The sequence below is a fragment of the Hypanus sabinus genome, chromosome 29, assembly GCF_030144855.1.
Source record: "Hypanus sabinus isolate sHypSab1 chromosome 29, sHypSab1.hap1, whole genome shotgun sequence".
NCBI lineage: Eukaryota > Metazoa > Chordata > Chondrichthyes > Myliobatiformes > Dasyatidae > Hypanus > Hypanus sabinus.
The window spans coordinates 15,743,788-15,771,223 of record NC_082734.1 but is presented as its reverse complement, the minus strand read 5'-3'; the positions used below and the strand labels follow the sequence as shown (position 1 = coordinate 15,771,223).

At 45.3% G+C, this 27,436-nt stretch overlaps 1 protein-coding gene across 2 annotated transcripts in view; it reads left to right on the top strand.

The window, feature by feature from the left end:
- Nucleotides 1-27,436, top strand: part of LOC132383042 (TRIO and F-actin-binding protein-like) — a 289,971-nt gene that overhangs the window by 112,967 nt on the left and 149,568 nt on the right. For both annotated transcript variants that reach the window (XM_059953752.1, XM_059953753.1), the window contains exons 11-14: nucleotides 2,528-2,596; nucleotides 11,880-11,948; nucleotides 22,241-22,324; nucleotides 26,134-26,217. In XM_059953752.1, the coding sequence (XP_059809735.1) occupies nucleotides 2,528-2,596; nucleotides 11,880-11,948; nucleotides 22,241-22,324; nucleotides 26,134-26,217 (306 nt within the window). The remainder of the gene's footprint in view (nucleotides 1-2,527; nucleotides 2,597-11,879; nucleotides 11,949-22,240; nucleotides 22,325-26,133; nucleotides 26,218-27,436) is intronic.

Below are 27,436 nucleotides of genomic sequence, written 5' to 3'. Positions count from 1 at the left end.
GTCCCAGAGACTATGCGAGTTGGTTGATCGGTTCTGTAAATTCGCCCTAGTGGAGGTGGGTGGGAAATAGAATCAAAAGTGTACTGTGAGCACTTGAGAGAGTGAATTGCAGGGATGTAGGGAAACAAGTTGAAAAATGCATCTGCTGAGAGTGCCTTGCTAGGGAGCTAGCATGAACTCAATGGGCAGAGTGGCCACCTTCTGCATTATAATAAATCAGTATCCTGCAAGGCCTTGTACTGAGGCTGGAACTGTTCACTTTATTTACAAACAGTCCATGAACACCATCTTGCTATTTGTCTTTTCCACTATATATTTTTTGTAACTTTAATTTTTTTACTTCTTGCACTGTACTTCTGATACAATAAAGCAAATTCCATGACACGTCAGTGATAATAAACCTGGCTCTGAGATTTAGATAACTGGTTAGAGAGCCACATTTCCAAATTGCTAACAGAGAGGTAGCTGGTTTGACAAGCTCTGCAAAGAAAAGCATTTTGTAGTGATGTTAAGAGGGTGTTTAAATGACACATGAATAGGCAGGGAATGTTCAAACTTCAACGTGTCACCGTGTACAGTCCAGGGATTCATTTTCCGTCGGGCATATCCAACAAATCTATAGAATAGGAACTACAACAGGATCAAGGAAAGATCAGCCAGAGTGCAGTAGACAACAATGGAGAGATGTAAAGCTGGGTCCGGCTGATGGAATTAGTTAAAATTGGATTGTTGGCTATAGTCATTGTGGGCTGAAGGGCCTGTTCCTGTTCTATATTTTATGTCCACTACTTTTTCAAATTATTCAGCTGAACAGAGAGGGCCAATGTAGATGGGGCTTGCCCCATATAACAGAGGCAAAGCTCATCCTTTATAAAAATCTATAGCAATACACACAAAATGCTGGAGGAACTCAGCAGATCAGGCAATGCCTGTGGAGGGGAATAAACAGTTGATGTTTCGGGTCGAGGCCCTTCATCAGGGTCTGGAAACGAAGGGAGAAGAATCCAAAATACGAAAGTGGGGGAAGGACGAATAGTGCAAGCTGGCAGGTGATTGGTGGAGCCAGGTGAGTGAGTGAGGCAAGTGAGAGTCTGGGAGCTGACAGGTGGAAAATGAGTGAAGGAATCTAATAGGAGAAGAGAGTGGAAAAAACAGAGGAGGAGGAGCATCAGAGGGTGGTGATGGACAGGCAAAGGGGTACAATGGGGGGGAAAGGAAGGTAGGAGTACAAGCTGGAAGGTGAGACATGAAGCTTGGGGTAGTGGGGAGAGAAATGAATAAGAAGCTGAAAGGTGAGAGGTGGAAAAGGTTAAAGGACTACAGAAGAAGGAATCTGATAGGGAAGGAAAGTTGACCATGGAAAAAAGGAAAGGGAAAATGGGCACCAGGGGAAGTGATAGGCAGATGAGAAGAGGGGGAACCAGAGTGGGGAATTGAAGAAGAGGGGAGGGGGGGGATTGACATTTCTGGAAGCTGGAGAAGTCAGTGTTCATACTGTCAGGTTGGAGGCCACCCAGATGGAACTCCTCCAACCTGGAGTGGCTGGCCTCATCATAGCAGCAAAGGAGGCCCTGGAACAGCAAATCAGAATGGGAATGGGAAGTAGGATTAAAATTAGAAATCTATCTTGGCCCTTTCTGATCAGCTGAGAACTTTCAAGCTGTCCATTCACTGAACTTAATTAGTGGTCCATCATTGCCTTGTTGAAAGGCTGAGGCAGCTGGATCAGAGAAGAGAGTCATTTCAAGCAAATGTTATAAAATATCTGTAAGTTGAAGTGGCAATAGAGTTGCCATCCAATTGTGGCTGATCATTATTCCAACCCCATTCTTCTGCCTTCTCCCCAAAACCCCTTAACAATTAAGTTTCTATCAATCTCTGCCTTAAATACACTCAGTTACTTGTCCTCCACAGCCCTCTGTGACAACAAATTCCACAGATTCATCACTCTCTGGCTGAAGAAGTTCTTCCTCATTTCTCTTGTAAAGGGATCCCTCAAATCCTAGACTCTCCTAATATTAGAAACATCCTCTCGAAATCCACCCTATCCAAGCCTTTCAGTATCTAATAAGTTTCTATGAGATCTCCCACCTTTCATCCTTCTGAATTCCATTGAGTACACCATTGAGTACAGGCCCAGAGACAACAAATGATCCTCACAAACTTTTTATTCTAAAGAATAGCCTCCAGCAAACCTGTATTGACCTACTGGGGACCAAATGGCTTTGTTTTCATTCAAGTTATTTGACTTTTTAACCAAGTTTTTAGCTTTACATGATTCAATGAAACATAATTATCCTGAAAATTCCAAAACAGTTTGAAGAACAATCAGGAATAGACTAAATATCTTTGATCAAAGGGAAAGATCCTCAGACTCCAACTGGTTATATATAGTTAAATGTTAACCGATTCCTGGAGAAACTGAATGTAATCACACTTTGGTCCTATGAAGAGCTTTTGATACAGACTCAACAGGTTTAATGGTCAATATCTTGTGGTCATATGATCTTATTTGTTTATTCTTTAGAAGGACAACAAATTCTCCTCACAGAGTGGCCACATGGGATATCTGCGATCTAGCACCAAAAGAGACGAGGTTAGTATTTGATTGTGTGCACAGTGAATCATCTGTCAGAAGCTCTCTGTCTGTGCAAGTCAACCTGTAGTGGGGAAGTTAGCAAAGGAGTCAAGTTTACAGAACTGGTTCTGGAACAAGTACTACTAGCCTTTTACTTTGCTTGAACGTTGAGTGGGCTGAAGGAATTAGTGAATTACTTTCCTTTTTTTTTGTTAAATTGTCAGCCTGGAGCAAGGCCAGATTGTAAAGTGTGGGTTGGATGTAATGAGAGCTCCTTCAATTCTTTCTGAAAAGCTCCCCCAACTTCACTCATGTTTCTCTGACATCCACGGAGCCCTGGGTTAAAATTGCACCAGGTTGTCTCGTGGATTACTTTAACCCCCCGTGGCAGTGTAATGGCTGCCAATTACGGATTTCTCACAGATTCTTTTAAAAGATGAAGAGGGTGCAGAGGGTTTAATATCCTCTGAAAGGGAGCTTGGTGGTTCTATCACTGACCAAGCGAGCTCACATTCACTGGCAGCAAACTCAATCTTGTACAGGTGACGAGAGGATCAATGCCAGGGGATTTTTTTTCATCTCCAGGAATCAGGCCAGGGTCAATATTTATCGCCATCCCTAATTTCCCTGGAGAAAGTGCCGATGAGTCACCTCTTTGAACCGCTGCTGTTTTACTGTTGATCTCAACCCTGCCGATCTGGGATCGCCGCCACCAGTTTCAGGTTCCCCTGACTTGAAAATGTTTTGACTCTCTCTAACTGGGCCTAAGTTCTGGAACTGATCTCTCCCTGAGGGTACAGCCGCAGGGCAAGGCATTGGCTCACCAGCGCCATCTGCAGGCCAGATAAACGTTGGCTTTGCTGGAAATGCTCGCGTCCAGAGAAATGCCGGAGGGAGAGGGGGGGAGGAAGGGTCACTCAGGGTGGGAGTGACCAGGTCCTGCCTGCACTGTGTTGTGAGAACCCTGCACCATGACAAATAGAATATATGGAGCAAGCAGCTGGAATCTGTGTGAAATTACAGGCAGCTTCAGAGCAGCACAGCTCAAGAACAGACCTTTTGGCCCACAATCTGAAGCCTGCGGCCTGGTGTCTGCACCACAAACATCCAGCCAGGGAGTTAGACTGACACCATGAAAGAACATATCAGGATGACACAGCATGTACTGGAAAAGCAGCACCAGCTGACAATTCTGATCAGTGATTGTGCTAAGTCACCCTCCTAAATGTGGTTCAGATCATCACTCGGCCGTAGGCACTGGCTTATGGTGAGGCAGCCCCGGTGAAGATTAGCTTCCCTGAGTCTTAATCACAGAGCAGTTCACGGAATCTAAAGGTGGAATGATCCCTCTGGGCCACCTTTCTCATACATGTCAGTCTAGAACTGGTTCAAGTTCAAGTTTATGATTGTTGTTGGCTACATAAATACCAAGACAATTAGCTTTTTTTGCAACAACAGAACCATGCATTAAAATATAGCAAGCATAAATTAACATTTACAACACTCGTAAGTGTGCAAAAGTGACAAAACACAACAGCTCTAGTGCAATTTGTGAGAGAGAGAGTGAAATAAATCGTGTCAAGGGTTCACATGTAAGATGTTGGAGGAACTCAGCAGGTCAGGTAATATCTATGGAAATCAATAAACCATTGACATTTTGGGCTGAGACCCTGTATCAGGAGCTGGAAAGGGAAGGTGAAGATGCCAGAATAAAAAGATGGTGATACATGAAGGGCTACAAGCTAAAAGCTGATAGGTGGAGGCTGGTGGGGTGGGAGGGAGATGAAGTAAGAAGCTAGAATGTGATAGGTGGAGCCTGGTGGGGTGGGAGGAAGATGAAGTAAGAAGGTAGAAAGTGAAAAGGTAAAGGGCTGGAGAAGAATGTGATAGGAGAGAAGAGTCGACCATGGGAGAAAAGAAAGGAGAATGGTCTCTAAGGATGGTGATAGGCAGGTGAGGAGAAGAGAAGAGGTGAGAGGGCGAGCCAGAGTGGGGAATTGAAGAAGAGGGAAGGGGAAGAAACTACTGGAAGTTAGAGAAATCGGTATTCATGCTATCAAAGGTTGGAGGCTACTGAGACAGAATATGAGGTGTTGCTCCTCCTACCGGAGAGTGGCCTCATCCTGCTGTAGAAGAGGTCATGGACCGACATGTCCGAATGGGAAAGGAGACTGGGATTGAGATAGTTGGCCACTAGAATATCGTACTTTGTGTGAATGGAGCGAAGGTCCCCCCACCCTCTCTAAATCAAGGAAAATCTGCAGATGCTGGAAATCCAGCCAACACACACAAAACACTGGAGGAACTCAGCAGCTCAGGCAGATGGGAGGTGAAAGGGCAGGTCTGGCACTTCTTCCACTTACAGGGTTAAGTGCCTGGAGGGAAATTAGTGAGGAGGGGTGAATGGACAAGGAAATCTTGGAGAGAGCTGGGTGTGGGGGGGGGGGGTGGGAGAGGTAAAGATGTGTCTGGTGGTAGGAACCCAGTGTTTTTCAGATTGGTTCAAGAACCTGATGGCAGTGGGTAAGAAGGTGCTGTTAGACTTTGGGGTATGAGTCTTCAGTCTCCTGTACCTCCTGCCTGATGGCAGCTCCAAGAAAAGGGCATAGCTCAGATTGTGGGGTTCCCCAGTGATACCTTCCTGAGACATCCCCACTTCAGATGACCTTGATGGTGGGAAGAGCTATACTGTGGTGGAACTGGCTGAACTCCACTGCTCTCTGCAGCCTCTGGTGTTCCTGTGCATTGGAACTTCCGTACCTGGCCGTGATGTTTTTCACTGTACATCTGTCGAGGTTGGTCAATCTTCAATGACCTCAAACTTCTAAGAAACTAGAGCACTTTCCTGATTGCATCAAAGTTCTGGGCCCAGGATATGTCTTCCAATATGTTGACACACAAGCTGCTCCCTACTTCCACCACAGACATTTCAGTAAGTACTAGTGTGTGTTCTAGTGACTTGCCCCTCCAAAAGTCCACAATCAGTTCTTTGGTCTTGCTGACATTGAGCACTAAGTTATTGTTGCGACACCACTCACCAGCTGATCTATCTCACTCCTGGGTGCCTCCTTGTCACCATCTCTGATACAGCCCACAACAGTGGTGTCACTGACAAATGTGTAGATTTGTTCAAGGCACACAGTTGTAGGTAGACAGAGAGTAGAGCAAAGGCTGAGCCTGCATCCCTGAGGTGCATCTGTGTGAATAGTGAGGAGGAGGCGATGTTTCTAATCTGCACCGACTGTGGCCTCCCAATAAGGAACTTGAGAACCTCGTTGCAGAGGGAGGTACAGAAGTCTTGGAATCTGAAAATAAGTTTTGAATGAATGATGGTGATAAACGTTGAGCTGTGGTCAATGAAAAACAGCCTGATGATGAAAGGCTCTGGAACTCACATTCTCAGTATTATTTATCTATTGGTTTGTTTTTTTTTCGTGTATTTGTAGTTTGTCTTTTGCACATTGGCTGCTGGTCAGTCTTTTGAATCAGAATCAGGTTTCTTATTACCACCATGTGTCATGAAACTTGTTAAATTTGTGTGTAGTTCTTCATTAATTCTGGTGTATTTCTTTGTTCTACTGTGAATGCCCACAAAAAATGAATCTCGGGGATCTATTTGGTGACGTATGTACATTGATAATCAATTTACTTTGATCTTTGAACTTAAACCTTGGCCCTCTCACCTGAAACCTGCGTCCTCTAGTTTTGCATGCTCTGCCCTCTTATGATTTTATACGCCCCTATAAGGTCACCTCTCAGTATCCTAGGCTCCAAGGTTTAAAGTCCTAACCTGTCCAACCAATCCCTGTAGCTCAGCTCCTTGAGTTCTGGCAACATTCTTGAAAACTTCTTTGCACTCCTTCCAGCTTAATGGCGTTTTCCCTATGTTAGGGCCATCGAAGCTGCACACAACACTCCAAGCCTGGTGTCCTTCCCAGAACTCTCACCCTCCTTGCCTGTCAATGTCAAAGGCCGTCTTCCAATTCACTTTGTTTTACATTATCAAAAGGTCAGGAGTTGAGACCTTGGTCCACCACTTTCTCTGACCTGCTCAGCCAAACCATCACCTTGACCTTTGAACTCAGTCTAATTAAAGCAACTTCTGCATCTTCCACCTTTGTGCCCCTCTGGTGTTGCTCTCACCTCTGGCCCTTAAACACCGATAAAGTTTAGTATTTGGAACTTCCTCTTCTGCAGGCTGTTCATTTAAATCCCTCTCCCTGCACGGTTCCATCCTCACATCCAATATGCAAGGAGCTCATGAAATTTGTTGTTACTACAGCTGAAACCTTCTTGTGTCCGGCCTCTGCAGCTTCCCTTCCTTCTCACCCTCCTGTCAGCCCCAGTTACTGGAGTTTTCTCCAGCTCTTACTCCAACCTCCTTCCTTCTGCTTCTATTTCTGTCTCCACCAGGTCCATTTCCCAATTCCTTGACCCTTTCCCACTAAACACACCACCCTGATTTCCTTCATGGCTTCCAGGTTAGCTGATGTCCACAGTTCTCTCTCCCCTTCTGATCGGTTCTCTCTCCCCTTCTCCTCCAAGGACAACCCATACTGCTGCTTTGTGAAGCACCTTCCCATTTCAGGACTATAATTCATGTTCATCTTTTTCCAGAATCTGTATTATGGGGTTCTAGAGATGCTGCAACCCTTCGGCCCACTGAGTCTGTACTGATCGTCAACAGCCCATTTGCACCACTTCTACTTTATTCCTATTTTCTGTCCCCACGTTCCCATCAACTCTCCCCGGTTTCTACCACTCATCTACAGTCTAGGAGCAATTTAGAGCAGCCAATTAACCCACCAACCTGCACATCTTTGGGATGTAGGAGGAAGCCAGGGCACCTGGAGGAAACCCACAAGGTCACAGGGAGAACCTGCAAACTCCAAACAGACAGCACCTGAGGTCAGGACTGTGGAGATGTGGCTCTGTGCCTCCAGATTCAGTCTTTCCCAGGTCACAACACCCATACAACACTTATTGGGGTCAGTAATGAGATCTCGTTTGATTAAATCAAATCGAATCACCTTTAATTATCATTCAAAACATATATCGATAACAGCTGAACAAGACGGCATTCCCCAGGGGCCAAACATTCAAAATAGCAAGCAAACATACAAAAATAGTGTGTAACACAATTCAAAATACAAATAGAAACTACAAAGATAATATTTTCCTGGGGTGGCAGGGTGGAGATACGTCTCTACCAAAGGAGGTGGAAGGCGGGCACTCCTTCTCTCCGCTAGTCTGCAGGTCACCCTTGGGCAAGGTGTAGCACCTGCTTAGCCCCCCAATCAAGGTGACATGAAGCCATGGGGGCAGATGGTGGATGGTCATGTGAGCAGCTGGTGCACAATGCAAGCCTTGGTTACGTGACCACTGATGCCAGGCAGACAATTTCTGAAGAGTATTGATAATGGCTGAGGTCCCCCATCTTGTAAAGACTGGCAATGGCATGCCACTTCTGTAGAAAAATTTGCCAAGAACAATTATGGTCATGGAAACACCACAATTGCCCATGCCATACGACATGGTTCATAGCAAACGGATGAATGTTTTCCTCCTTGATCTTTCTATAGCCTTTGACATGGTTGACCACACTCTCCTCCTCCAAAGCCATTATTTAAGTTGCTACTTCTGGGTACGCTTTGTTCCTTTTTTCTAACCATAGACTGAGAATCACTTTCAATGACTTCTCTTTCCAAGGACTTAATTTCTTCCTGACTCAGTCCATAAGCTGCACCTTAGCCACAATGTCCAAAAGCATAGCATCTGTGCTCACGATACCGCCACAGCCCCTCCATCGCCATGGGATACATTAGGGTAATGGTGGTACGGAAGTTAAGTTACTGGCCTAGCATTTCAGGCCTCCAGAATTGCAGATCAAATCCTACCACCATAGACGTGGAAAATAAAAAGATCCTCCAGCACTTTGTGTGTGTGTTACCTAAAGGCAATGCCAATTTTTCTTTCCGCGTCCCAGAATAAGACAGCCAGCTTCCCTTGTACTCGGTTCCTTAGAGGCCATTTCAAATCATTGTCAGCTGATGGTCAGAGAGGCTAGAAGGTCACCTTGTGTCCAGCATGACACCAGCATTGTGGATGGTGTGGTTCATTTCAGGCTGACTCCTCAGTGACTCCTCTGCCTGCTATGTTACTGTAGCTCTTTTAACTTGTCCAAAAGTGCTTTACGGCCACTGTAATGTAGCCACTGTAATGTAGCCACTGTCGGGGTCTCAGTTGGGAATTTGTCCAAGGAAGCTCTCACAAACAGCAGGTCGTTAGTTTCCAAAGCGATCCGCCTTGTAATGATTTAAACCTGGGCTGAAACTTGGACAAGGGCAGGAGGTGTACAGGTCTCTCCTCGTACTGCACTGCAATGCCACCCTGGAACTTTATATTCATTCCCCAGACTGTAGCTTGACCCCCAGGGTAAAGAAGCCTCCACCACCATCGCCAGCAGTGTGTTCCACACACCCACCACTCTCAGTGTGAAAAACTTACCTCTGACATCCCCCTTGTACCTACTTCCAAGCACCATAAAACTATACCCCCGTGTCAAACACCCAATGTGCAGAGAGAGAGAAAAAGCAACCGAAAAAACATTACATAAATAGTTTGAGCAAAAAAAGTAAGCAAATAGCTTTTAAAATGGAAGTGAGTCCTTAGTCACGAAACCTGGAGCAGCCAGAGCATGGCAACAGCCTCAGTTCAGCACATACGCAGACATGAAATCCAGAGCAGGCCCACAACCTCAGCTTCAGTACGCCACAGAGCGGAGTAAATGTCACAGAGCAGTGACTTTCGGCCTGACCCTCGCCTCTGGTCTAGGAACCCTGCCTTTTCATTCCATCTGATGTGCTGGTTATGGACACTTCGCTCTCTCTGCAGAGGTTCGGATGATGAAGCAGGCCGCGCACCTGCATGTTAGGCCCTGCTCCTGCACACTAGGCTGCACTCCTGCACGCCTGGCCCTGCTCCACACACCCAGGTGTTGCTAGTAAGCGTCTTGACACTTGACCCTCCAGCAATGAACTGCTCCAGCAGGAGGAGGAGCCTGACAAAATCATCTCAAAGTAAAATGGTACTGCTGTCACCATTGTTGCCTGAGGCTCACTGCAGGGAGTCACAAGTCCCACACCACCAAGTTCAGGAACAGTTCTTACCCCTTAACCATCAGGTTCCTGAACCAGCGGGGATAACTTCATTCACCTACTCTGAACTGATTCCACAACCTACAAATACACTTTCAAGGATTCATCAACTCGTGTTCTCAATATCACTCATCTTTTTTTTACATTGGTTGTTTGCCAGTCTTTATTTGAGTGTAGCTTTTCATTGATTCTGTTGTGTTTCTCTGACTGGCCATGCTTTGATATTAAATTTACCTTGAACTTTAAACAACTCCATATATGTTTTAGTTTACATAATTTGTCTTTTGCACATTGGTTGTTTGTCGGTCTCTGTTTTTGTATAGTTTTCCACAAATTCTGTTGTATTTCTTTATTTTCCTGTAAATGCCTTCAAGTAAATGAATCTAAGCTGACGTGCATTCAGTAGCCACTTTATTAGGGAGCTCCTGTACCCGATAAAGTGGCCACTGAGCGTATGCTCATGGTCTTCTGCTGCCTTAGCCCATTCTCTTCAAGGTTTGACTCGTACTTTTACAGACGCTCTTCTGCACATAACTGATGTAACGTCTATTTGAGTTGCTGTCGTCCTCCTATCAGCTTGAACCAATCTGGCCATTCTCATCTGATCTCTCTCATCAAAAAGGCATTTTTAACCCACAGAACTGCTGCTCACTGGATGTTTATTTTGTTTCTCAGACCATTCTCGGTAAACTTTAGAAACTGTTGTGCATGAAAATCCTAGGAGATCAGCAGTTTCTGAGATACTCAAACCACCCTGCCTGGCACCAACAATCATTCCACTGTCAAAGTCACTAAGGTCACATTTCTTCCCCACTCTGAACAACAGCTGAACCTCGTGACCATGTCGGCGTGCATTTATGCACGGTGTTGCTGCCACATGGGTGGTTGGTTGATTAGATGTTTGAATTAACGAGGAGGCGTACCTAATAAAATGGCTACCAAGTGTATGTGTACTCAGATAATAAATTGACTTTGAGATTTACCTGGAGAAGCGACTCTAATACTGTGACTGCAAGAGGAAAGTTTGGGTAGTCTCTGGACGCCAACTTCCAAGAGGCACAACTTTGGAATATGCTCCTTGTGCGGGCAGAAGAAATAATTTGATTAATGTCGACATGTCAGCTGGCATCTTCCCACCTCCAGTGCCAATGCATCCACAAAGGCTTTTCCCAAGCCAACTTTAGACCATAAGACATAAGAGCAGAATTAGGCCATTCAGCCCATTGAGTCTGCTCCACCATTCCATCATGACTGATCCTGGATCCCACTCAAACCCGTAGACCTGCCTTCTGGCTATATCCTTTGATGCCCTGACCGATCAGGAAACTGTCAACTTTTGCCTTAAATATACCCACGGACTTGGCTCCCAGCAGTCCTTGGCAGAGCATTCCACAGATTTACTACACTGTATTTAAAAAAAAATCCTCTTTTCCTCTCTTCTAAAGGGTCTCCCCTCAATCTTGAGGCTGTGCCCTATAGTTCTGGATAACCCCCAACATAGGAAACATCCTCTCCACATCCACCCTGTCTATTCCTTTCAACATTTGGTAGGTTTCAATGAGATCCCCATGCAGTCTAATAACTTACAGTGAGTACAGGCCCAAAGCTGCCAAACGCTTCTCATAGGTTAACCCCTTCATCCCCAGAATCATCCGCGTGAACCTCCTCTGGACTCTCTCCAATGACAACACATTCTTTCTGAGATATGGGGCCCAAAATAGATGACAATACTCTTAAGTGCAGCCTGACTAGTGTCTTATAAAGGCTCAGCATTATCTCCTTGCTTTTATATTCTATTCCCCTTGAAATAAATGCCAAAGTTGTATTTGCCTTCTACTGCACAGACTCAACCTGTAACTTAAACTTCTGGGAGTCTTGCATGAGAGCTCCTAAGTCCCTCTGAACCTCTGATGTTTGAAACTTCTCCCCATTTAGATAACAGTCAACACTATTCCTTTTACCAAAATGCATTATCATACATTTCCCAACATTTCACCCAGATGGAGAGAGCAGACAATCCAGGGTTTCCTTTTGCATCATCACTGGCGTTACATATCGGTGTTTGATTGCCTCCTGACTTGCAACAGTTTGGAATGCCCAGATTTATTCCTTCATGTTTTAATTTGCTTCTGTCTATCATTCAGATTGAAGCAAATTTCTCTGAACGGACTCCTCACCCAGGGAATGCTCGGGCTTTCTCCAGGAGTGATCGGGTCAGTGCTTTCGCTTTATCTTTTGTTTTAAGCGTGGCTCCCAGTGCAACAAGGAAGTCTTTTGATCATATCATATGCCAAGATGTGCGATAATCCCAATTAATTATGCTTGAAGCATAGCTACTGTTGAAACTTCACAGTCAGTTTGATCCTGATTATGGTCCCACAGAGAGCAACGTGATAGGAGCCAGATAACGTGCCTGGGAACACTTGGGAGAACTCTGCTTTTCAAAGCAGTCTCATGGGATCTTTTACGTACAAGACTGGTCACTGCATTAATCAGAATCAGAATCAGGTTTAATATCACCAGCACATGTGAAATTTGTTAACTTTGCTGCAGCAGTACAATGCAATACATGACAATAGAAAAAACATGAACTACAGTAAATAATAGTTAAAATGGTTAAATTAAATAATTAGTGCAAAGTAAAAATAAAAAAAAGTGAGGTAGTGTTCATGGGTTCAATGTCAATTCAGAAATCGGATGGCAGAGGGGAAGAAGCTGTTCCTGAATCATTGAGCTTGCACCTTCAGGCTCCTGTACTTCCTTCCTGATGGTAGCACCGTCCTTAATGATGAAGTATCTTTTTGAGTCATCACTCTTTGAAGATGTCCTGGATACTATGGAGGCTCATGCCCATGATGGAACTAAATTTCCAACTCTCTGCAGCTTATTTTGATCCTGTGCAGTAGCCCCCCCGCCCCACCCCCACTCCCCCATACCAGACATTGATGCAGCCAATTAGAGTGCTCTGCACACTACATTTGTAGAAGTCTTTGGTGACATAACCAAATCTACTCAAACTCCCAATGAAATTTAGCTGCTGTTGTGCATCGATATGCTGGGCTCAGGATGGATCCTGGGTGCGATATATCAATTACAAGAAGGACATCGGGGCTTTGGAGAGGGTGCAGGGGAGGTGAACCAGTATGTTGCCTGGATTGGACAGTATTAGCTATGAGGAAAGATGGGACAAACTTGGATTGTTTCTCTGGAAGTTTGAAGGCTGATATCAAAATAAAATTATGAGCAAGTGTGAGTAATTTACGTCTTTTACCCAGGTCAAATGCTGGGGAGCAGATGTTTAACACAAGGTGGGAAAAGTTTAGAGGAGACTTACAAGCAAGTTCTTTTACAGAGTGGTAGGTACTTGGAATGTACTGCCAGGGAAGGTGGTGGAAGTAGATCTGATAGCAACATTTAAGAGGCATTTAGACAGACACATGAACAGGCAGGGAATAGAGGGATATGGACCATGTGTAGGTAGATTAGTTTAAGTTGGCACAGATATAGTGGACTGAAGAACCTGTTTCTGTGCTATATTGTTCTAAGAAATTATGTTTTGAAGCTGGTGGATGTTCTGGTCACAGTTTTTCAAGGTGTTATAGACCATTGAGTGATTCCTGCAGATTAATAGTCTATTAAGACTTTGACTGTACTCTTTTCCATAGATGCTGAGTTCCACCAGCACTTTGTATATATTGCCATCCAAGTCATCTTCCTTTTGTCCTGCCCCACTCTCTCTGCTGCTGATAACTTACTTACCCGGATATGACAAAGGGTTTCCAGCCAGAAACTTTAATGGCCCGCAGATGGCGCAGGACCTGCTGAGTGTTTCTAACGTTTTCTGTCTTTATTTCAGGTTTCTGGCATCTGCAGGTTTTTAGTTTTCAGTGTCCACTGTACGCTAAACATTTAATTGCCTGCCATCCAGATGGATGCAAATATTTCTTCATCAGAAGAACAAAATTCATACATAAGGGCTTTTCCCAGAAGAGACGGGGTCAATATGTGGATTGTTTTTCTTAATTTAAATGCGTCTTTCATAGCAAAAGAGAGGCTTGCCCTAAAACCCTCTCTTTAAAGTCATCAGCATGTCCCAAATTGCTTTACAGCCAACAAAGTATCCTGAAGTTAATATCAGCATCAAAATCAGGAAAAATATCAATAAGATCAAAAAATACAGAGAAGATTACAAGGATGTTGCCAGGACTTGAGGGCCTGAATTATAAGAAAAAGTTGAAAAGGTTAGGACTTACCAGGAGCACAGTGTGCGCAGGGTCCTTAGTATTAAGGATCCCACCCATCCATCTGGCATCCTCTTTCACTTATTACCATCAGGCAGAAGATTTGATGCATAAAAACGGGAACGGTCAGGGTGACAAAGTTTCTTCCCTCAGGCCTATAGGTTTCTGAACTCCCTGTCGCATCGCATTCAAAGTGTCACTGGGTAATCTGTTCTGTACCTTACAATATTTAATCTGTGCACTGTAGTTTTTTATGTGTAATCCATCTGCAGATTTTATCCTTACTTTCATAAGTTATTATGTGTTATGTATACTACACCCTGGTTTGGAGAAACGTCATCTTGTTTGACGGTATGCATGTATATAGTTAAACGACAATAAACTTGACTTTTGTTCCCTGGAGTGTAGAAGAATGAAGGGAGACTTGAAAGAGGTATACAAAATGATGAGGGGTATAGATAGGGTAAATACAAACAGTCTTTTCCCTCTGAAATTGTGTGAGACTACAACTAGAAGTCATGGGCTTAGGGTAAAAGGTGAAATATTTGAGAAGAAACTGAGGGGGAACTACTTCATTAAAAGGCAATGTGAGCATGGACTGAGCTGCCAGCGGAAGTAGTGGATGTAGTTTGGATCGCAACACTTAAGAGATGTTTAGATAACGGGAGGGATAAGAAGGGCTATCACGCAGGAGTGGATCGATGGGACTGGGCAGAATATCAGTTCAGCATGCTCTAGGTGGGCTGAAGGGCCTGTTTCTGTGTTGTGCTCTGTGACTGTTGTAATGTCAGGAACTTGGAAGCTATGTTGCTGACTGTGCGGTCAATTGTGAAATGTAATTATAGCCAGAAAGTTGGTTGTGAGATAAGTAACTGCCAACACAGCAAAGGGAGCGTTCCTGTTCTTAAAAGTGACAGCACTAGTAATGTTCCTACCCGACATGTTCTTGGTTTATCATCTCCTGTCTCACCCACTGATGTTGTCCACACACTCGGTACTGCACTGGAAGCTCTGATAGAGATTTGTGCTCAAGGCTCTGACCTGACCCTTCAGCCCATAACGAGTGTGTGCCGCTCTGGGCTGTGGTTAACGTTTCTCCCTGTGGTCGGGTGAGCAAGCGGGGAGAAAAGCAGCAGATGCACCACTGTCCCTTCTTGGCCTAAGACTCCCCTCTGAAATTTCAACTCTTCGGCAGCAGGGGGCTCGGATCTTCCTGCACGCTTTCATGGAGCCTGTGTTATAATGTCACCCTCCTCCTCAGCTCACCTGATGCTGAAGCCCCCACCCGTAGCTGCCACTTCGTTTGACAAGTCCTCTTCTGTGATCCAGTCTCCAGAAAAAACACGGCCTTCTCCACATCTCTAACTCCACAGTCTGTGCCCTCTCACCATTACTAATTCCTGGCCTGGTGATGCCTCTGATTTAACATTCTGAGCTTGTTATCAAACCTTTTCATTAAATCCCATTTGAATTTATTTATCTCTTACATCCATCTCACAATGTGAGGGAATAAAAATTCATTGTAATGTATATACATGTAAATTTCTAAGTCTAATGGCCTGCAGAAAGGAGCTGTCCTGTTGCCTGTTGGTCCGGGCTTTAATGCTGCGGTACCATTTGCCAGACAGGAGCAGCTGAAACAGTTTATTTTTGAGGTGGCTGGTGTCCCTGAAGATCTTCCAGGCCTTCTTTCCACATCTGCTGCTGTAAGTTCCTCAGTGGAAGGAAGTTCGCAACTACAAATGTGCTGGGCTGTCCATCACCTATGATCACCCCCAATCTCACCATCGCTCTGGACTTCCTCAGCTCCAGTCTCCTGTGTATCTCTGAATTTAATCCTGAGCATTTCTTCAGCTGCTAATCCCCTTCCCTCTCTCTCTTCCCTGTAAGTTTTTTTTAAAACCACCCCTTTTCCCACATTGCTCCTTATACGGCCCTCAATCAGCTTTAGCTTGGTGGGATTCCTGCAAAAGACTTTGAGAGGTCTTCCCATCTTCAAGACACAAAACTGTACTCTGGGTGTTTTTCTGTCTGTTTGTAGTCTTCCGCTGCTGTAGCCCGTCCACTATAAGGTCTGACGCGTCTGTACGTTCAGGGATGCTCTTCAGCACTCCACTGTTGTACTGCGTGTTTATTTGAGTTACTGGCACCTTCCTGTCAGCTTAATCCAGTCTGACCATTCTCCTCTGACCTCTCCCATTAACAAGAGCATTTTCACCTGCAGAACTGCCACTCACCAGATGTTTTCTGTTTATCGCACCATCCCCTGTAAATTCTAGAGACTGGTGTGCGTGAAAACTCCAGGAATTCTAAAATATTCAAATCACCCCATCTGATACCAACAATCATTTGGCAGTCAAAATCACTCAGCTCACATTTCTTCCCCCATTCTGATGTTTGGTCTGAACAACTGAACCTCTTGACCATGTCTTTGTGCTTTTATGCATTGAGTTGCTCCCAAATGATTGGCTGATTAGATATTTGCATTAATGAGCGGGTCTAACTGATAAAGTAGCTACCTAATTGAACAGATGAGGTCATTGCCACAGGACCAGAGCTTGGTTTGAGGTACTCCAGTTTAACGATTCGGGTAACGCTGATCTGCGCTGTAAACTTCACGTAGGTACGGCCCCATCTGGGGGAGGTGTTTCCTCTGGCTCTCCAAAACCTGCACTAAGCCAAACACTGAGTCCCATCACGGTCTACCATCCAGGTGCCTACAAAGCTCAACTCAATCGAAGAAGCAGGATATCATCAGTCTCCCCTCGCGAGCAATGTCAGGAATTCCCCTTCACAGCAGGTGTGTTTGACTGGGGATGAGGGAGGGGAGGTTATTTAGCGATCTTGTAAATGCAAGAGGGACACCCCAAAAAAACAGGTAGACGATCCTAAAAGAAGACCAGTGATGTACTGATATGCAAATCTGCTGGCAAAGGATTGCGAGAGAGAGAGAGAGAGAGAGAGAGCATCACACATAAACTGTCAGGCAGCGTCTATGAGCAGCTGAGGTTTCAGGCGGAGACCCCTTGTGAAGACTGGAAAGGACCCCTCAGAAACCAGAATAAAAGAGGAGAGGGAAAAGCACAAGCAGGTGATTGTTGAATCCAGGTGGATGAGGGAGAATCGGAAGGTGGAAGGGGGATAAAGGGGAATGATGTGAGAAGCTGGGAGGAGACAAAGGGCTGAAGGAGAGGACAGGAGACTATGGAATAAAGGAAAGGAGGTGGTGAAGCAGAGGGAGGATACCCGTGAGGTCAGTGGTGTGGGGGGAGGAAGAAGGGGTAAAGGTATGTCACTGATAAAGCTGCCAGTTTATGCTCCCCTACCCCCTTATCCTGGTTTCTGTCCCTTTCCTTTGCAATGCTGGTAAGGGTGTCAGCCCGAAACATTGACTGGCCACCCCCCCCCCTCCATGGATGCTGCCTGACTTGCTGAGTTCTTCCAGCAATTTTTGTGATACTCCAGGGGTTTCCAGCATCTGCAGAGTCTCTTGTGTCTCTGATTGCGAGTTGCAAATTTTTAGAAGTGCTGAATTCTTCAATCTTCGAGAATGTCGAAGTTTTGGATGTTGTTGCCTGCTAATGTAACTGTATATTAATAGTACTAGTACCCCTGTGATGGTGATTTAATGGTGGATGTTTGCCAATCAAACTTGCTGGCCCAGAAAGGGATCAATCTAACTCCTTGTTCCAGCAGCTCATTAGTTGTTTAAGAATATCTATTTCTCAACTTTGCTTATCAGTCTCTTTTTTTCCCTTCTGATACTCCTGTCTTCCTCCTCCCTATTCAGATTTTGACTGTTCATGAACACCTTTTAAAAAATAAACTTGCAGATGCAAAAAGTCTGAAATAAAAGCAGAAGTTGCAGCAACTGCTCATCAGGTCGGGCAGCGTTCGTGGGGCAGAGAAGCAGTTACCGTTTCAGGTCTGGGACTGGAACTTGTGTTCACTGTTCCCTACTCACCAGGTTGTCCCACCTTCCTTGTTCATAAACTTCTAGCATTACGACAGCACACAATGTCTGGAGTAAAAGGGCGAGTTCATGTTCCAACTTGTAGAGGAAGTTCCAGGAAAGTTGGTGTTCCCATTGTGGACCATACTGTGATTAATTGTAATGTGCATGGAAGTTTAGAGCTGAGGGTGCGATCTCCTAGTGTGACAGTGGTGTGTCCAACTGGGTATTCTGTGTGAACTCAGTGTGAAGAGCCATCCTGGTAAATCTCTGTACGCTTTCCAATGCTTTCATATCCTTCCTATCGTGAGGTGAACAGAACTGGATACAGCACTCCAATTGTGGCCTAACCAGAGTTTTACAGAGCTGCATCATTACCCCACAACTCTTAAACTCTATCCCTCAAAGAGGGACGAGCATCTGGGAGTTGGGTGGGATGGAATTGTCAGCTGCTCTCGAGCTGCGGGCATCCTCTGCTGCTTAGGAGATGGTTTGCAGCTCCACTTTAACTTGTGAGCTATTGACAGGAATGGGAACCCTACTGTAACAGCGGGCAAACTCTACTGTGCATTATTAGCATTAAGTTTATTTTTGATTTTTAAAAAATTATTGAGATACAATGTAGAATAGGACCTCCTGGCCCTTTGAGCCAGGCCACCCAGCTATTCCCTGATTTAGCCCTAGCCTAATCACGGGACAATTTACAATGACCAACTGGTACGTCTTTGGACTGTGGGAGGAAACCTACGCAGTCACGGGGAGAACATTTAAACTCCTTACAGGCAGCGGCAGGAATTGAATCTGGGTCGCTGGTACTGTGAAGCGTTGTGCTAACCACTAGGCCATCATGCCACATGTTAGTCTTTAATATGTAAAAATGAAGCCATGTTGCAGTTACATCTGATCATAATGAGACCATAGGTCCAGTCACGAGAAAGTCTGCAGATGCAGGAAATCCAAAACAACACACACAGAAAGCTGGCAGAGCTCAGTGGGCCAGGCAGAATCTGTGGAAAAGAGCAAACAATTGAGGTTTTGTGCAGAGATCCTTCATCGGGAAGGTGTCCACAGGTCCAGTGTTGGCATCTTTACATAACAGTAGACTATCCTTGGAGGAATGCCATGATGATTCACTGTAACAGCAAGGGAGGCACTGTGAGGGGAATTCTTTGAAGATAGACGGAGGAACGCAGTATGGCGTACCCCAGAGTTTCGGAAAATTGGAGATACTCTCATTGAAGGATGTGGGTCTGGACATTCAGTTGCAGGACACCTTTTCCTTAGTGTTAGGTGATTGAAGATCAACTTTCCCTGTGGTGACATGGGCTAATGACCTCCTGTGGGTCATTGTGTGCCACTGCAGGGATTTGAGTGATGCCCGTTGTGAATCACCTTGTGTAACTGAGAGTTATATCAGATACACGTGGGATGATGTCTCTCCCTGTGAATCATTTGCCCAAGGAATGATCATTTGCACGGGTAACCAATCATGCTCATTAACTCAGTGATGGATTTGGACCTGGGTAAGATAAGACTGATTATTTTCAACCTTCACCCCTTTCCCACTGTTGCATTCTGCATGTTACCAATCTCTTCCCCCCACTGTTTCTAACTAGCCAATCAGTGTTGATCCTGACCTTGCAAGGATCAAGCTCCAACCCTCTGATCTCCTGGCCCTTGACCCTCCAATTCCTTAATAGCTTTGACCTTCTAAGACCCCAATCAATGCCTAGAGCCTCCGAGGCCCAAACCCTAACCTTGTGCTTCCATCCTTTTGATATGTTTTGTCCCTTCAAAGCATTAAATTAATTCAAATAAAAATGCGGGGTCTGAAATGAACTCAGCAGGCCAGGCAGCACCTGTGGAAAAAGTACAGTTGACGTTTCGGCCCAAAACCCAGTCCTGCTAAAGGGTCTCGGCCCAAAACATCGACTGATTTTTTTTCTATAGATGCTGCCTGGCCTACTGAGTTCCTCCAGCATTTTGTGTGTGTTGCTTGGATTTCCAGCGTCTGCAGATTTTCTCTTGTTTGAAGTATATGGTGACATATGTGCATGTACTTCGATCAGAAGTTTACTTGGAACTTTGAACAGTCCACCTCTACCTATCCTCGATACATGGTGATGGGTTCCCTCTGGAAATTTGCAGCCCCCAGATCCCTGCTCCACCTGTGGGATTTGATATGAAAATTCCAAGGGAGTCTAAACCAAGGAACGTCGGGTGAGAAGGTGCACGAAGTAGCGGCATTTGTGCTGTCAGAGATGTTTTTGTGTAGTTGGAGGGAGTGGGCTGGCAGGTTCAGTGTGGCTGAGCTCAGTAAGCTCCTGCAGGGTCTCCTGTGAACAGTATGTAGTGAGAGAGCGGTAGAAGGAATGGGGATCTTGATGGACCCGTTAGCTCACCACTGGGACCCCTCTGCCCTCCACTATACCCATTCATGTCCTCACCTATTGGGATTCTCTGCCCTTCCCTCTCCAGACCTTTGACCCTCTCTGTTGGTACATGTACTCCATCCACACCTCTCCACTGGTTTGTGATTGGTTGGTTTCCTTCTGCTGATCTGTAAAGGTGTTTTTGATTGGTCAGCCTGACTACCACACAATGCTCCCGGGCTTTCCCTGAGACTGAGTCTGGAATTCTCATCAGCCAGAAGAGGGGTTGGTCAGCAGTGGAGGTGTCCCAGTGAGGGAGAGAGGAGGACGGTGGAGATCCCCTTCCCTCTTCCCCTCCATCACTCCTGCTCTATTTGCAGTTCAGAGGAAATGAGTCCCACTGAACCTATCGGCCCACCCCTTCCTCCATCTACACGGAATGGCATTAACAGCACGATAGTCGGCAGCTCACACACCCTCTCACCTGAACACGTACCAGGACATTCCTCAGTTTAGACATCTGGGAATCTTCACAACAAATGCCACTTAACAAAGGCGAAACCTAGGAACAGAAGGACATTCCTTTAGAACGGAGACGAGGAGGAACTTCTTTAGCCAGGGAGTGGTGAGTCTGTAGAATTCTTTGCCACAGGCAGCTGTGGAGGCCAAGTCACTAGGTATGTTTAAAGTAGAGGTTGATAGGTTCTTGATTAGTCATGGTGTCTAAGGTTATGTGCAGAAAGCAGGAGAATGGGGTTGAGAGGGAAATTAAATCAGCCATGATAGAATGGCAGATTGAATACAATGGGCCGAATGGCCTAAGTCTGCTCCTATGTCTTCTGGTAAGGAGTGGCAGTATTCTGTAAGGAGTCTAGTGCCACCTTCCCAGATTAAGTGGAGATGGATTATTGTCAGTGTTGTCCATTTTTATAGTTAACCAGTCAGCGGTGATTAATGGAGTGGGTGATACCAAGTTTGTCAAAACATTTCCACATCCTCCCACCCTGTTTCAATGACAGTGTCTGTCACTAATTTCTGGTAGGTGGTATCTCACTAATCAGCGTACCTCAAGGTGCCAGTGTTCTGTTGTTCTCACCCCACCACGCTGAGAGTGTCCAACTGTTACCTGACCCATCCCATCCCCCACACTGCCAGTGCCCAAACCATCTTATCCCCCATTTCCAGTGTCCAAATATCCCCACCCACACTGCCACGATCTGACCCATCTCATCACTCACACTACCAGTCCACTGCCACTCATCTGTTCCCATCTTCCACACTGCCAGTCAAGGTTTTCTCATTCCTTACGCTGCCAGTGTCCAACCATCTCATTCCACATATTGCCAGCATCTAATTGCTCTCACCCCACAATGCCAGTGTCCAGTCCATTCCATGCCACACAGTGCCAGTGTCTAACACACACACACACACACTGTCCAGCTATTCCCACCAGTGCCCAAACCATCTCACCCTCCACATTTTCAGTGTCCAGTTACTCCCAGCCCACACCGCCACTATCCAACCCATCTCATCCCACACGTTGCCAGTGTCCAGTTGTTCCCAGCCCTCAATGCTAGTGTTCAATCCGTTCCATGCTCCGTAGTGCCAGTGTCCAGCCCATCCCAACCCCTCCCTCACAGTTCCAATATCCAACTGTTCCCTCTAAACAGTGGTCCCTGGTTTAATTTCTCTGTGGTCATTGTCAGCTTGCAAGTGAACCCTGTTGCAGATTCTCTCTGGAAATCTGCAGACTTAACCCACAACTCCTGGTGTTCTCGTCTGTTCCTTTGCACTGGTCCTGCCGCCTCGGGACTGTACTGAGGGAGCAGGAGGACACACTGTGATGGCGTGATACCACCAATGGGCACTGAGAAGTGATAACTTGAGCAGTGGGTGCAGCCTCAGATCGTGAAAGGACTTTATTTTAACTTCCTGCACAGACTGAAAGAGGATTCACAACCAGGACCAAGCCCACCTCACCACACAAAGAAGTCTATCCACAGACAGCAGACAAGCAGGAAAAGGTAAGGCCGATGCTGCATCCATGGGTGACCTAGTCCGGCTGCACAGACTAGGGATATCCCAGACAGTCTGCCTTGGGATACACTGATAAGGTGGTAATTGGCTTCTTGTAGGATTAGAGTTCTCTCCAGCTGAAGAAATTCCTCTTCATCTCTTTTCTAAAAGGACTCCCCTCTATTCTGAGGTTTTAGATTCTCCCACCATAGGAAACATCCTCTCCATATCCACTCTGTCAAGGCCTTTCACCATTCGATAGGTTTCAATGAGGTCACCCCTCACTCTTCTGAATTCTGGTGAATACAGGCCCAGAGCCATCAAACATTCTTCATATGACAGGCCATTCAGTCCTGGAATCATTTTCATGGACCTCCTTTGAATTCTCTGCAGTTCCAGCACATCCTTTCTAAGATAAGGGGCCCAAACCTGCTCACAATAAATATTCCAAGTGAGGCTTCACCAGTACTTTATAGTCTCAACATTACATCCTTGCTTTTATATTCTAGTCCTCTTGAAATGAATGCTAACAATGCATTTGCCTTCCTCACCACAGATTCAACCTGCAAATTCAATCCTGCACAAGGACTCCCAAGTCCCTTTACACCTCAGTTATTTTTGTATTTTCTCTCTGCTTACAAAATAATCAACCCTTTGATTTCTTCTACCAAAGTGCATTGCCATACATTTCCTGACACTGTATTCCATTTACCAATTCTTTGCCCATTCTCCTAATCTGTCTAAGTCCTTCTGTACTACTTCCTCAAAACTACCTGCCTCTCCATCAATCTTCATTTTGTCTGCAAACTTTGCAACAAAGCCATCAATTCCATCATCCAAATCATTTACATATAATGTAAAAAGATTCGGTCCCAACACAGACCCCTGTGGAACACCACTAGTCACCGGCAGCCAGCCAGTAAAGGTTCCCTTTATTTTCACTCTTTGCCTCCTGCCAATCAGCCATGCTAGAATCTTCCCCGTAATATCATGGGCTCATAGCTTGTTAAAAAGGCTCATGTTTGGCACCTTGTCAAAGGCCTTCTGAAAACCAAGTACACAACATCAACTAATTCTCCTTTGTCTATCCTGTTTGTTATTTCTTCAAAGAATTCCAACATCTTTGTTAGGGAAGATTTTCCCTTGAGGAAACCATGCTGACTACGGCCTATTTTATCACGTGGTGCCAAGCACCCTGATATGCCAACATCTTCGCAAACACTGAGGTCAGACTAACTGGCCTATAGTTTCCTTTCTTCTGCCTCTCCCTCTTCCTGAAGAGTGTAGTGACATTTACAATTTTCCAGTCTTCAGAACCATTCCAGAATCTGGTGATTCTTGAAAGATCATTGTTAATGCCTCTCCGATCTCTTCAACCACCTCTTTCAGAACTCTGTGGTGTACACCATCTGGTCCAGGTGACTTATCTACATTCAGACTATTCTGTTTCCCAAGAGCTTTCTCTTTAGTTATGGCAACTTCACACACTTCATGCCCCCTGACACTTGGAACTTTCACCATACTGCTGGAGTCTAACGCAGTGAAGACTGATGCAAAATACTTATTCAGTTCATCCGCCATTTTGTTGTCCTCCAATATACTTCTCCAGCATCGTTTTCCAGTGGTCTGGTATCCACTCTTGTCTCTCTTTTACACTTTATGTAATAGGAATAGTGAGGGGGGAGTGCTGGACCAGGGGTGGGGAACAGGTGGCAGAGAAGGACTGCCGGGGCAGGGGGTGATGCGGACACAGACTCTTCCGGCACTGAGACACCAGGCAAGGTGATTTGATTTCAAACAATTGGTTTATTGATAATTACATTCATCTATCTGGTGCTTCCTGCTCTCTCCCCTCTCCCTTCTCCTTATTCCCAACCACAATTCCCCTCTCCCTGCCCCCTTCCCACTCTCAGTCTACAGTAGAGACCCATATCAGAATCAGGTTTATCGACAGTCACATATGTCATGAAATTGCTTTTTCTTTGCAGCAGTACAGTGCAATACTTAAAATTACTAAAGTACTGTGTAAAAAGTCTTAGGCACCTGGGGGGGGGGGTGCGAGTGTGTGTGCTTTCTATAAAATGATCTTGAGAACACTTCCCTGCCTCTCATTCCTTAACAGGCTGAGAGAGGTTTACCTAATAGGCCCATCTCCAACTCACTGAGCAGAGATGTATGTCAGCAGGGGACCAAAAAGGACAAGAGGGTAAAGTGGGTTTTAGAGTGTGGGTTGATGATGGCAGGGCTGCCCTCACTTTCCCTGCTGGCTCCCCCCTGAAGGTGCTGGTCCTGTGCCCCAGGAGCAGGGTTTTCCTGGGAGGTTGATATGACTGTCTATGGGTGCACGTGTTGGGATGGTTGGTAGAAAGGTAGATACTTTATTGATCACAAAAGAAATTACAGTGTCACAGTAGAATTACAAGTGCACAGATATAAATATTGGAAGAGAAGTAGGAAGAATAAAAAATAAGTAACCACAAACAGTCTAACGGGGGGTCATCACTTTCCCAACTATAGGTTGACTCATTATAGAGCCTAATGGTTGATAGTAAGAATGACCTCATGTAGCGCTCTTTGGAGCAGTGTAGTTGTCTCAGTCTGTTACTGAAAATGCTCCTCTGTTCAGCCAAGGTGGCATGCAAAGGGTGAGAAACATTGTCCAGAATTGCCAGGATTTTCCGTAGGGTCGTTTGTTCTACCATAGCCTCCAGTTTGACTCCTATAACAGAGCCAGCCTTTCTAATCAGTTTATTGAGCCTGTTGGCATCACCCGTGTTGATGCCGTTGCCCGAGCACACTACCTTATAGAAGATTGTACTGACAACAGACTGGTGGAACATGTGAAGGACAGGCCTGCGAACTTCAAAGGATTTCAGTCTCCTCATGAAGTAGAGGTGACTCTGGCCCTTCTTGCACACAGCCTCTGTGTTGGTGTCCCACTCAGGTCTGTCATCCAGGTGCACCCCTAGGTTTTCACCACATCCACATCCTCACTATCAATAGTAACAGGGAGCAATGCAGGCTTAGTCTTCCTAAAGTCCATCACCATCTCTGTGGGGCTTTAGGAGAATGGCAAAGGTACTGATGCTCCTGCTGATTGTGGTTCCATGGTGAGGAAGTGCAGCCAGCTGCCGAATCCCTGGGGAGATTCCACGAGCCACCATCGGTACAGGTTGAATCAAGCATCCTTCGGTTATCCCTCTGGGTTGCAGATTCACTCCTTATCTCCTGCTCTGAGCTGCTGCCAGGACCTTTTCCAGCAGTTGTGATCAGAGCTTTGCCTTCAGAGTCACCGATGAAACTTTGAACTCTCGTGCCCTCAGTGCCCACTCCAGAACTCGATCCTGGCACATGCCTGTTAACTCTCTGTCAGTCCCTCCGTCCAAACCTGCTCCCGTTCTGTGGTCCAGCGCTGCTAGGAATCCATCTAACTCCACATGGGGCCATGCCTTCTCACATCTGTAATTCTCTACCTCTCTCCTGAATCACTTATCTCCTCTCCGCCTTCCAAAATCTCCAACCACTCACCCTCTTCAAAACCTCCCCTCTCTCCCCTTATACCTTCTGTACTCACCCCTCTCTCCTCTGGGTGACTTTCCCCTTGTACCACCTCTTGGACCTTAACCCCTCACCTTCTGAACTCTCCTCCTCTCTCTGCCTTCACCTCCCATACCCCACTTCTCCTCCTCTCCTCCCAGATGCCTTATTCCCCTGACTTCCCAATCAGGAAGCAACTTTCTATCATTCACTCTGCTGCTATTATTTATTACCGCCATTCACAGCGGAGTTTCTAAAATGTCTAAATGTGTCCTTGCAGGTGGACAGAGGATTCTCCAGTAGGACCATCTCAAATTCAGTGAACAAGGGTGTCTCCAAACAGACAGCAGATAAGAATGGAAAGGTACATGAACATAGGACCAGGGTTAGGCTACTTAACCTTCTGAACATGCCCCAATGCTCTCTGAGGCTGTTGACCCAACTCCCAGAAAGACAATCCCTGGTTACAACATAGCCGGAACTGTTTGTAAGTCAGAAATGAGCAGAGAAAGTTTGTGGGAGAGGGTCACAGAAACAGGTGACCGGGAAAGTGAGCAGAGGAGGGAAGAGGGACTGCTCATCACTACCCCCTCTGCTTGGCTGGACACAGCCCCCAATCGTTGCAGCTCAGTGAGCAGAGAGGGAGTGGGAGAGAAATATCGCATCCCTGCGCAGTAGAAGATTAGTCCTGGTATTGGCTTATTATTGTTAAATGTACTAAGGTACAGTGAAAGGCTTGTCTTGCAAATTGTTCATCCAGATCAGATCACTGGCCAGTGCATTCAGCTAGTATACGGTAAAACAATAACAATGCAGAATAAAGTGTGAAAACTAGATAAATTAACTCGTTTTTACTCACATATAAACCCGATTTGTGATTGCTGTCGATCTGAGGTAGCCTCTCTGACTCATATGTTTTGGTCCTGCCCTCTTAGAAAAATTTTGGAAAGATATTTTTGATACATTCTCTACAGTTTTGCATATTGATTTACAACCTCACCCTATCACCAGTGATTGATCTGCCATCTTCAGCTCGGCGGATGATTACATTTGCTACTTTAATGGCTAGAAGATCTATTTTATTAAATTGGAAAGAGGTAAATCCTCCAACTACATCTCAATAGTTTTCTCAAACCACATCCTGTTTAAATTTAGAAAAAATTAGAAGTGGTACCTTTGATTCCCCGGTTAAATTTGAAGAAACCTGGAGGCCTTTTATTCAATACTTTCACAGAAAGTAATTTGACCTTTTCCGATTCCTTCATATTATTCATTAACTTGAGTAGAGGAGCAGAGTTGACGACACTAATAATTTTTTTTGAATAGCCCAGCTTGCTTTCTTTTTAGTTTAGGTTTAGTTTAGTATATTTTGTTTTTTTTTTCAATTTGGGGTTTTTAAAAGAAAAAGGATAATTTTTATTTCAAAAAAAAAATAAAAATGCAGTGCAGGTAAATGATAAAGTGCAAGATCATAATGTGGTTGATGTTAAGGCCAAGAGGTTCATCAAGAGTCTGATAATAGTAGGATAGAAGCTGTCCTTGAGCCTGTGGTATGTGCTTTCAGGCTTTTGTATCTTCTGTCT